Source organism: Phallusia mammillata, chromosome 8, assembly GCF_965637545.1.
Source record: "Phallusia mammillata chromosome 8, kaPhaMamm4.hap1.1, whole genome shotgun sequence".
In the NCBI taxonomy this organism is placed as follows: Eukaryota; Metazoa; Chordata; class Ascidiacea; order Phlebobranchia; family Ascidiidae; genus Phallusia; species Phallusia mammillata.
The window spans coordinates 14890703-14903103 of record NC_137259.1 but is presented as its reverse complement, the minus strand read 5'-3'; the positions used below and the strand labels follow the sequence as shown (position 1 = coordinate 14903103).

The window sequence follows — 12401 nt, the reverse complement described above, 5'->3', positions numbered from 1 at the left end:
TATTCTATTTGAATGAGGTAATTACGATGCCACGAAGGCGAAATTTATATATCTTACGACCTTATGGAGGAATGACTTAATTTTTTTTTTCATAAACTCAAATCTGACCATAAGTTTAAGACTGTGACCAAAACCTCGAATAGCAAGGGAAGCACTGTTTTTTTTATAATTTCTGCAAAGCATTAGTCGATCTGTTTTTGTTGCTTTTTTTTGTTTTTCTGTGCTATTCACAGTTTTTAGATTTTTGAGAATTGTGATTTTTGATTTGTTTTGTAGGTTTTGTTTAAACACATATACACTGGTTTTGCTATCAGTTTTTTGAAAAAATTAGCTAAGGAGCTAAAAATGTTGACAAACATTTAATAGATTAACCAATATGCCGATATCTCGTTACGCTTGTCATGGGAAAACGCGAAACTGCACTGTGAGTCTATGGGGGCGAATCTTGTTAGCATCCACAGTCCTGAAGAGGAACGGGTTATTATTTCCGGCGTAAGGTGCGTTGACTTGAAGGTTTTTGTACTTTTGCCCATTTGGTTGAGTTCGGCCAAGTGTTTTGACGTTTGTTTGCCCATACAGTGCTGTAGGACTTTCATTTAGTTATCTTCTGCTTAATGACGTAAAAAAACATTTGTTTTGTATAGTAATGGTCATAATAGAACACAAAACAAACTTTAATCAAAATGGTTTGATTTTTTTGCTTCCAGATGTTTTCATTGTGTTGTATCTGATAAACATTTACTTTTTTAATGTTTATCAAAGGCCTTCGGGCCCCCTCAGTAAAATGGTTGAAAATCACAGATCTATATTGTACAACTGCTTGCATTTTCCTTATTTGTTGTGATATATGCATATTAGCGGTGACGACTATGGGTTCTGGATTGGCCTGAAACGACAAGAGCAAGATAGTCTGTGGGGTTGGTCTGATAAAACTCCAGTATCATACACACACTGGGTGAGCGAAACATTTAAATATATTTGGTTGTTGTTTTGTAACAATTGGTTGAACAATTTTAGGAAAGCTTTACAATGGTCATGATACGTATATGATGCAGTACTAATCAACGAACGTAAAACAGACGAATTCGGTTAATCGCATTATCATTTTATCAAGTTTTTGTATTATCAAGCGGAAGACTTTCCTGTTAGGATACAGATTCCTATGCAATTAAACAGATTCTGCTCATAAACTGTATGCAGTTAACCGGATTCTGTATTACGTTGTTACGTTTCTTGGTTATTTATAACATGGAAATTAAAAACCAACCAACCATAAATAGGCCAATACGTACAAAAAACACTTATCAGTAGTACAGTTTTTCTGTAGTTGTTTTTCAAATTAATAATGTTATCATTTTAACGAGTGGGTAGTTATAAGCTTTATTTTTATATCATGTATTGCAAAGTGCCTTAGGACAATTTTACCAAATATATACAAACAAATTGATAACGAAATCATAAAGTAAACAGTTGAAACAAACTAACAGAGCAGATAAATTAAATGTTAACCCCTAATTTAAAACAGAGCTACTAACGCCAGAACTTACACCGGTCAAAGTGTGCCAAATACACATAGATGGTAATGGGCATAGTTTTTTAAATTAACAGTGAGACTGGGATAGGGTTAAGAACCAAATTCATCACAACGAACTAAGTTTTTAGTTAAATTTTGTTGTTATTGTTGTCATAAGACTTTACCCCAACCCTAATAGCCCTAACCGTCAACATTTTCAAACATTTTTTTTTAACATTTTCAAACAATTTGCTTTTACAATTCGCAAATGCTCTTTGCGCCATCCATCGGAATTTTGCAAACTTTGTCTAATGTGAGTTTTAATGTTAATATAATTTCGGCAATTTAATTTTTAAATCTTCCAGAACCAGCTTAAGTTTATTTTAAATTATTATTTTTTCGATAGATGCATATTTTAACCAGGGTCGTTACATATTTAGGGAACTGGGGAGCCAAACAATATGGGAGGCCGCGAAAACTGTGTTCAAGGATATTACGCACCTAACAATGTGTTGTGGAATGACAACAATTGCGAAGGCGTAAAAAGCTGGATCTGTAAAGTAGAAAGAGGCAAGTTGTGTTTATCAATTTATTTTTGTCGGTATTGGATTTAAAGGGATTTTAAACAATCCTGGTTGAACTAAATTCACTAATATTTTTCCACAATAGGCAAAGCGTATGAATACTAAACAACGTGAAATCTCTTTTTGCTTGCAATTAAAGTTTGGTTGTGTCTTTTATGCTTTCGAGCAGTGGTTCCCAACCGGGGCCCATCATACTTCCCTAAGCTTGCTAAGCTTCAAACTTTAAGATAGGATGTTTGTCTAATATAACACATCTAGTCGTGGCCAATAGTATGCTGTAACCTGGGTGTTAAGACAACCAAAATGCGCCTACGATATTATTTTATAACTCATCAAAAGTTCACCCAGGCTGAACTGTTCTAGTGAGTTGTGCCGATAAACTGTCATGTATTTTTGTTTTATTCCAGGAAAAGATCTCCTTCCAGCTGTAACTCCTCCACCAGGCACATTATGTAAGTAAAAAAGCATCCCCTTGCCAAAACAAAGTAATTTAGTATGGTCTAAAACTGGACTGTAGGATCTTTTGGTCGTTTTGTATATGTTGGCCGGCGATGCACACTTACACCAGTTAGCTATACAGACGAAAAAATCGATTTCAAAAATGTAGTTAAATGTGCAGTGTAATATATAGGTTCCCAACCAGGGATTTTTGATATGCTTTGGGGACCAAAGTAAGCAAATATGTGCTAGAGGTAATAAATTATAACACAAAACTTTGTGACATCAAACAGAACTGGTGAGGCATGTCGTTTTAGCCTGTTACTCCCAACAAACTGGAGTGCCGTCAGATGACTGCACTAGCCAATACGCTTATGTCTCGTCACCAGCAGCATTGATGACAATAACACCTTATAGGTCTAAGCAGTGTGCACTGCCTGCAGCTTACAGTAGAGTGTGTTTGTGAATAAACGACGTTTTGTATTCCCTTTAGCACCTCAAATCTGTGGCAGCGATCGTACATGGGTTGCTTTCACCAACAGTCGCAACGAACAGAAATGCTACTACTTTGCAAGTTCGCCTATTCAGAGCTGGCACGCTGCCAACACCGAGTGTCAGAGTTACGGCGGGGAGCTTGTTGCCATAGCGACTCTGGATGAACAGCAGTTTATCACTGGTTACGTAAGTTCATTTCTGGTACATTTATCATGCTGCATACATGCCTATTGGTTGAACACATTTGCAAAAAAGCATGGCACAGCATTTTTTTTATCGTGTATGCTGACCGCCATAAAGGAAAAATATTTAATTGTTCTCAGTAGCAGAGTTGTAAGCTGGTTTAAAATTCAGCCCCATGAAAGATCGAAAACCGGATCGATCCCGAACTATTTTTTGAAGCCCATGTTGGACTCAAAAGTTGGCAAGACCAGCGGGTCTTATAACATTTGAGTGTAAAGAATTGTTTCATACTTTACTGAACATTTTTTAATTCGGAAACGGCACGAATAGCTTTATTTGCAGATCCTCGCCAAATCCCAGACGGTTTTGAAGTGTGGGTTATAAACAAAGTTGGATTTACAATACATTCCATTCCTTTGTTAAATTTTAGTTGCATACAAGTGTATAATACCGTAGAAAAAACAATTGTTACATCCAAAACGTCAAAGCAACAGTCAGAAATATCATTAAACTAAATTTGTGTGTCGGAGTCACCAGTGAAACGTTTGATTCTTTGTTCTGTATTAAGCATGTTTAAGTCAGATAAGAGAAAAAGCAAATAAACACACGTTTATAAAGCAAGAATAGTGACTAAAGAAAGGCAAATGGCATAGGCGATAATGAGGTCACCTTTACACAATTTACTAAGACAACTGCTAAGAGATTATGCAGTATTCTGACGAAAAAAGTACAACTAAACAGTTTTATCCATTTACTTAGGCTCATAAGGCAGGTGTTTCTGATTTTTGGATTGGTTTGATCCAAGATGGTATGGATGGTCCTTTTCTGTGGGTAGATGGAACCACTCCCCTTGCGTTTGAGAATTTCATGGGTGGTCAACCCGAAAATAACAATGGACACGAACTATGTGTTGAAATGATGGCAACTTCAGGTTGGTAATAGTTATATTAGTACATTGTTCTTCACTAGATTGCTGTTTTAGATCTCCAAGAGTTTCGCTACTTTTCGTATGGGTAAAAAACGTGTTTTGAAAAAAAAAAACGAGTTTTCGTTACACGACAACAGCAGAAATCCTTCTTGGCCCTGTTCGCTATGAATAACAGTTTTACCCTACATTTACTAAAGAAGTTGTTTTTTAAATTGTTTTTTTTTTTGCTTTACGAGTCTGTAAAAGGGAGACGCAAACAAAAACTGTAGTTTGTAACCTAAAAAGATAAAATTGTTCTAATGTCAAACATGAAAACAAAAAAGTAAACTGAATTCTAAAGTTCGTCTTTTCGGTTTGTGAAATTTGTGTGTGTATGTGTGTTTGCTTTTTGTGACACAGAAACTTTTTAAGGTGTTGTAAACAAGTGAGTTTGCCAACAAAAGTAAAACCAAAATTATGGTTGGCCGAACTGTGCCAGTGTACTATCGCTATTTCTTTATAGTGGTCCAAAAGTCGCTGCTTAAAACTTGTGATGCTAAAAAGGCGTCTAATATAGACACTGGAACTCATCACATTAACTTGTCAAAAGGTTACATTCGAAGACAGTAGGGTATTAAAAATTCAAACATGGCCTCAGATATAAAATATAAAAATATTCTTTATTATAACAAATGGTGACGTTATATGAATTTACGGTCGTGCAGCGGAAGCTATCTTAAACTGTTTTATATTTGTTGAAATGCTTAACTGTCTTCGATGTAACCTTTTGTTCAACAAGGCAATTGCAGATTTTGTCCTTTTCTAATCAGAATGAAATAGCCAAACCGTGTATTTGTTTTTCAATATTTGACCTATCTCACTACATTACATATTATATGCTATATACATTGCTACTGTTGCTTGATTGCAGGATTATGGTCGGACAACAACTGTGGCATTAGCAACGGGTTTATTTGTCAGAAGCGGGTTGGGGCAGTCGCTTCGAGCCCTACTCCAGCCCCTATCGTACACGGAGGCTGCCCAACAGTATGTGACCTTTGTTTGACCTCTATTTTAACCACATATTTTTAGACACAAGGGTTTGTAAAATTTTTGGACAAAATTTTTCAAAATGAAATTTGTATTTTCAGATTAGACTATTTTGCGAAATAAAGAAAACCATCTTATAACAGTAAAATAGTGGTTTCCAACTGGAAAAGAATTTTAAATCTTGTCGGGAAAAATTTACTTTAATTTGTACATGTGGTTTAAATAGACACTTCAGCTCTGGAATGTAACCTTCAAAGTTGTGAAAATACCGAATATTAAATAATCTTTGTATGAATTAGTGTCCATGTAGTCTTTTTTGTAGGAATAAAATTTTCAAATTGTTAAGTATAGAATTCGTCGATAAAGGTTGGAAACCACTGCTGTAAGCATTTTAATACAGCTAATATGTCGTGTATGTTTTGTTAAAACGGTCCAGTTTAATACAAATCTGAATATTTGGCTACTTTTTGCGTCAGTCTTATTATTGGTATTTGATAGGGTTGGTTACCATACGGTAGCAAATGCTTTCTTGAAGTTGGATTTACCGACCGATCGCTGCGTGCCACGTGGGCTGACGCAGAAACTTATTGCGAATCGAAAAGTGGATTCCTCGCTTCCCTCACTAATCCATATTACAACTGTAAGTATTGTATATGTATTTGTCTTTTAAGTTGGTTCACAAAACAAATTTATAACAGTACGTGTAGCAAGAGTTTTAACTGGTTTTGTTACCCTTTAACGACTATACTTCAAATAAACCATTTAATAAGCATATTGTGAGCATAATATACACGGAGCCTCCCAGAAGCATTTAGAAATTTCAACGGTAACTACATTCAAAAATTCTTGACACAAGTGTCGAGGGTTCGAATCCCACCGAAGGCCAAATTTTTCTAGCGTACGCCTTGCACATGAAAGTATTTAGAAGGCCTGAATAAAATTCGACGAAGGCCTGACTTTTGCGTTTCTACATTTTTTTAATATTTCGATTATTTTGTCTAATTACACCAGTCAGAAGACCCACACCAATTGTGACCTCTTGCGCTCCATAACGTTTGGACGTTGCGCAGCTATTTCCGACTTGGTGATTGTTTTAATGCTGCGTCGCAATGGTTTCTTCTACCAATGGAAGCAATCTCAATTACAACTAAATTTATTTTATAGCTTTTTTGACTTCCAAACTCTTTGCATCTCCATCTAACATCTGGATCGGGTTGAACGCAATAGGAACGAACCGGCAGTTTATATGGTCTGACAACTCCGATGTCTGGTATACCAACTGGGCCTCAGAAGAACCAAATAACCAGGAAGGGGTGAGCCCCAAACTTTAACTGTTTAACACATAGACTCAACAACATTTTAAAGCAGGGATGTTACAAACAAACTTATAACTGTTACATAGTTTGTACGCAGTGAATGGATTGTCGTACTGATGTTTTGTTTTTAACCTAATTTTATGGTTGCAAGACACTTAGTCTGCTTATAAAAATGTCTACTCAATAGCCTGAGCATATTTTATGTTGTTTAGCTGATCTATTTTCTGGTACCAATGAAAATCTCAAGCTATATTATTATTTTTTCTTATGTTTTCAAGGTTTTCAAATATTAATAATACGCCAAATGTCAAATTGTGGTGCACAGCCTAAAAGAGTTAAAACAAAGATTGGTAAATTTGTTTTTGTGTGGCGTGCGAAAAAAACCTAAGCCTGAAACTTTTTAACTCTAGTGAAATATAATACATTTCTTGTGTACTATTAACAGGCTGAACATTGTGTTGAAATGATCTGGACTGCTGATAAAGCTGGCAAATGGAATGATCAGCGTTGCGATGATGTAAGACCGTTCTATTGCAGTAGACTAAAAGACCCGGACTACACCTCAGGTAATTGGGAGTATTTGTTTACTCAGCTAATACATTTAAACAGAGAAACCCCCTGTATCGTATGGTACGAGAGGTGTTTACATGGCACGCCGAATAATTTGCATGTACACATATAAGTACTTGTTGATATACGTGTGAATTTTGCATTGTTTGTTTTTTAGTTTGTGTAAATGCAAAAAGTTTTTTTAAAGCAAGCCTTGAACCATAACCATTTCGACATAACAAGTAAATTATAAGTAGGCGAGCGGCGTTAAAAAAAACCTGAAATAGACAAACTGTTTATATGAAAACCAATCTTATATTTCCAATTCAAAAATACTTTTGTTGCACAACTCCCTCCAAGTTATTACCGTATTTTATCAAAAAAAGGCTAAGATGTTTTCTTGGTCTTTTTTAGGAAAGAAAAAGTTATTCAATGTGATATTGGCGACAGAACGATAAAACACAATGTTTTCACAGTGCTATTTGGCAACTCGCACAGCAGAAAAAAATGTTTTATGACATGGAAAGACTTTAGTTCTATTGCTTCGTAATGCACAAAATCTTACAGTTGTATTTTTACATCTATTAAATGTTGAGAACCACTAGTTCAGTATGTTGGCACCCATGTGTTTATACTTTAAAATATTTCAAAGATAAACAGAGACCAAAGCAATGTAAAACACGACAAGCACATCTATTCTGAACAATCTGCACAATACAGTATATGTTAAACAACAATATAGGAAAAGCCATCTTTCAAGATCTGCAATTATACCAAATGGTTGTTTTTACCAGACCAGAGTGCCGCACCAGATTGCCCAGCAAATCGCGACTTCGTTCAATGGGACACTGGTTGTTACAAGGTTTACACGGACACCAGCCAATACAAGAACTGGAATGATGCTAGAAGCGCCTGTCAAGCCGAAGGACGGAGCCTTGGTAGGATATTTGTTCATAGCTTTGTGTGTGGTTTCAAATTTTGGTGCAAAAATTTGCATTGCACAAGAATACACAAAATACTACAGTTTAAATCACAGTATGCCAGGCCTATTAAAGGCGTACCAAATCAGCCAGTAACCGAGCATTCCCACATATGGCAAGGCATAGGCTAGTAAAATATTGCCTGCGATGGGATTCGAACCCACGGCTGAAGCCTTTTCGGGACTAGCTCTACAACTGAGCTACAAAGGCTTAGTGGTGAGCCAGTCGAAAGTCGTTGGAGCAATTTCGCTTAAGATCCTTGGACAGGTAAACGCAAGTGGCCAAGACGGGAAAGGACTTACAACCTAGTTTCACAGATTACAATTGCCTTGTAATATTCGTGTCGTTTTGTACCCCAGTAATCACAACAATAGCAACAATGTTCAAACATTTGCCAAAAACTTTGTCACCGTGAAAAAGGTCTGTGTCATTTAAGATACATTTTAAATCCTCTTTATCTTAATATATAAAGATGATGTATGCAATAAACACTTTGTAATTTTTACCAATCTAGGCCACGTAACGCAACTATCAACTTATATGTTTTATAACGCAGGAATCAAAGAAGATCTAACTAGTGTGTGGAATGTTTACGAAAACCACTTCTTAATTTCACTTTTCTGGCCACAAGAAAACGTGGTACCATTTGAATCCATGTGGATGGGAATGTATTATGTAAGTACAGACTACAAATATAACATTTGTAACTATGAAATAAAAGAGGAAATGAGGACTATTGGTGTCATTTATTTCCCCTTCTCTTTTAAATTACACCCCCACCTAAACGTTTGTACCCCTACAGTTCTTTGTAAAAATATGTAATATAAAGCAATTGAGCACACTGTGGCTCTTAGGACTCTTAAATTTACCAATAACGTAGAAACTGGCCTAATGTTTTTACTTGTAGTTGGTAGTTATGTGCCATTAGTTGATGCTTTACATTAAGCGCTCAAATGCATCTAATTAAGGATTTACCTCTTATTTCTAAAGTGTACATTGTTACCAAACATTTTTGGTTTATTTGAAAAAACAAACATTTGTAAGTGCCAATTGTAAAAGTGATGTACGAAAACCTTATTACAAGAATGCAGAAATTTGTACTAAGACTTGTATTAAATGATAACACGCGTTTTTAGGGGATGTTTTGTTTTATATGCGTTTTTTTAAACCAAATACAAAAACTATTTTACTAAACCTGGCGTACGAACTGAGACATACTGGACTAGACTTCAATAACTGTTCCGTAAGAATCTATTATAAGTGTAATGTCATAACACACTACAGAAATCAGCCTATGTAACCGGGTGGTGACCGATCTGTCTTCACTTATCAAATATACTCAAAAAGAGCAGTATTTGAAAAGGGCGAAAACTGATGAGACCTTCTAAATAGGCGACATTATTATTTCTGCAAACAAAAGATTACACTGACGCTTGTTGTCTGCCGCTCTTTTTTGGTATATTTGGTATGATAATCTATTATATCTTACTATTGTTTTCTCAATACTTCACAACAGAACGAATCTCAAGGCGAGATTGTATTTATGTGGTCCGACCACTCACCAGTGGCCTATTCGAATTGGGACACTGACCAACCAGTGGACACAGGAGAGGGTCTTGGCTGTGGTGTCGTGGATCAATACGGAAAATGGAGTATGATGAAACGAAGTGGCGGAAATTCGTGCGGTTATTCAAGTCTGCCTTATATCTGCAAATACGAGACACGTAAGCACAGAATTTTTCTTATAAACACGCTTTGGTGCTGTATATCAGTATGTAGCAAATTTTGTCTAATGTGAGTTGGTGTGTTTTTCTTCTATGTGCGTAAGTATAGGCGTACTAAGTGTATAAATATAGTGTTGTTGCCAGGTATATTTCATATTTGTCGTTGGAACAAAAAAGATAGTACTATGAGTGTGTATTGTTTTTTTTTTGCAAACACAAATTGATGTTTATGTAGGCTAGCATGCGAATTTGTTTATTGTTAAAATAAAGTTACAGACCTAACTGAGGCCTAAAATATATTCTCTGGTTCAGGCCTAACGTTTGGGGCTAGTTAAAACCAATAGTCGATCATAGACTGGTATATCATCCAACTTTGTTCTTTTCTCAGTTGAAATCCCAGTACAAGATCCGGGAGTTGGAACTTGCGAAGCGAATTGGGCAGGATTGGGAGATTATTGCTACCAAGTGGTAACTGGTAAGTTTAAACCAATATCTTACAAAAAATGTTTTAATTTTTTTTTTCATAGCTACAACGTTTAATCGAAATACTTAAACTTTATATGTGAAATTTACTTTCACAAGAATGAGCTCTTTGTCTCAACTGAAAAGACGAATTCCCAAGCAAAGGAAAAATAAATTCACTGAGCTATATGACATCACAATCCATTCTAAGACGCAAACCCTTTTGGTTGTGCAACATGTCGTGTGCCTATTTAATTGGCAAATGTACAAGTATAACAATTATAAAACATAAAAAAAATTCAAACCAATCCGATTTTTTTATCAAATCTAAGGATAGAAACTACTTAAATCATGTCAAAGTACAAAAGCAACTACCCAATACATGACAAGCTACAGAAAATGCACAGTGTTTCGACTTATCAGTGCACCTGGTGACGAGAGATCAGCTAATGTAGCCCCTGACAGCACTCCAGATGAGACATTTGGTCGAAACAGTCTAAACTGTCTGCAGCTTTTCATGTAAAAGTCATTATGACAAAAAAAGGGAAACTTGCAACTTTTCGCGTTAAAAGTAAATATTTTTGCGAACTAGGTGTTAGAAAGGTTAAAAACGTAAACGAGTAAAAAAAGCTAGAGTCAACATTATACTTCCACGACTAATTATTCAAATATCAATTACCACATTTTTTTTTATTTTCTGTCGTATAAATTCAGTTTTTCAAAAACAAAATTTCGAGTCAGTTTAAACAACTAAAAATTCGCTGACTTAAACTAATGAAAAAAAGTCAATGAAACTTCTTTTTTTTCTCAGGAGCAAATTCGGGTGATCAGAGATCATGGGGAGATGCCGATGCAGAATGTCAAGCAAACATGGCTTACCTCGCGAGCACACATAGTGATTTGGAAAACAAGGCTTTTCTCAGTTGGACAGATCAGCGGAACGTATGGATCGGGCTCAAGCGAAACGGATGGGGTGGGTTTATTTTTACGTCAAGTTTTTTTTTAACAAAAAATTGGTAAAAATGACTCAAGAAATTGGCTATTTTAGAGCGGTGTTTTTGGTACACCGAAATTAGTGGGTTAAATGGTTTTAGAAAGGTTCACTTACTACTCCAAGGACATTAACCTATTACTATACATCTATACTTTACGGTTATATTTCCATTCGTTTACTTACATTTCTAAGACAAAAATTTTTTCTCTGTTATTCAATTTAATAAATTGTGCAATTAGCTATGTTGAAGAAAAATGTCTATAAGGGCCACAGTTTAAGAGTTTTAATTTTGTTTGAAGTGTACATTTTTAATATTAATAAAAGTTCGGCCTACAGAAATGTTGAAAGAGTGTATTAAACATAGGCTACAAATCCATACCCAAGCTAGGCTTGATTTGGGCCTGACTTTACACTACACCTCGTTCAAAGCCAAAGTCGATTGTTTTTGATATGATTGTCTTTCGGGGGGCTTTTATGCATATACAAACAAGTCAAACACATAGTCATGTATATTAAAAACCTAAACGAGCTTCTCAAAAACGATTTGGGTTCCGACTCAAGTTCCAGGCCAGTTTACAACTATCTAACCGATTGTATGTTGTGTAAATAAGTTTTCATGATCAATTTGCTATGCAGGTGGCTGGGAATGGTCGGACGACACTGGTGTTGATTTTACGAACTGGGCTGAAGGTGAACCAAATGATTCTGGTGAAACGGGAGAAGCTTGTGTCGAACTGTGGACAAATGGATATTGGAATGATCGATTCTGTTCCGACAAGATGGGATATATTTGCCGCAAGCATAAAAGTAAGAATAACACATTGTTGAAACCTAACAAATTATTGTTCGCATAAACCTGGGTTACGAAGCACCTCTCCTAAGCAGTAATGGTAAAAATGATATTTTAAACACTTTTTTGCTGCTATGCCTCTAAAGTTTAAATGATAAAAACATCTGCCATTTTACTTTAAAACTACCACAACTTTTTGTATTTCGGTCAGCCATTTGAGATCATGGGCAGTGGCTATAGGGGATAGTAGAATAAGAAACACTGGTTCAAAACAGGCTGTATATAGTGGGGCACACTGTGGGTCCCTAAAAATAGGAATATGTAAAATATTTCGTGTTTTCTTTTTTCTGATTAGCTATAGAGTAGAGTATGAATACCGAATCCTTTTGTTGTAACCGAATCCTAATGCAGAAGAT

General features: G+C 35.7%; 1 protein-coding gene across 1 annotated transcript in view; it reads left to right on the top strand.

Moving 5' to 3' along the window:
• Nucleotides 1-12401, top strand: part of LOC145203896 (uncharacterized) — a 45041-nt gene that overhangs the window by 27037 nt on the left and 5603 nt on the right. Inside the window, exons 37-52 of the mRNA XM_080076261.1 lie at nt 367-497; nt 859-955; nt 1954-2083; nt 2505-2549; nt 3029-3216; nt 3973-4144; nt 5052-5167; nt 5669-5810; nt 6335-6483; nt 6932-7052; nt 7830-7973; nt 8572-8690; nt 9532-9739; nt 10128-10214; nt 11013-11174; nt 11832-12002. Coding sequence (XP_079932387.1) covers nt 367-497; nt 859-955; nt 1954-2083; nt 2505-2549; nt 3029-3216; nt 3973-4144; nt 5052-5167; nt 5669-5810; nt 6335-6483; nt 6932-7052; nt 7830-7973; nt 8572-8690; nt 9532-9739; nt 10128-10214; nt 11013-11174; nt 11832-12002 — 2182 coding nt within the window. The remainder of the gene's footprint in view (nt 1-366; nt 498-858; nt 956-1953; nt 2084-2504; nt 2550-3028; nt 3217-3972; nt 4145-5051; nt 5168-5668; nt 5811-6334; nt 6484-6931; nt 7053-7829; nt 7974-8571; nt 8691-9531; nt 9740-10127; nt 10215-11012; nt 11175-11831; nt 12003-12401) is intronic.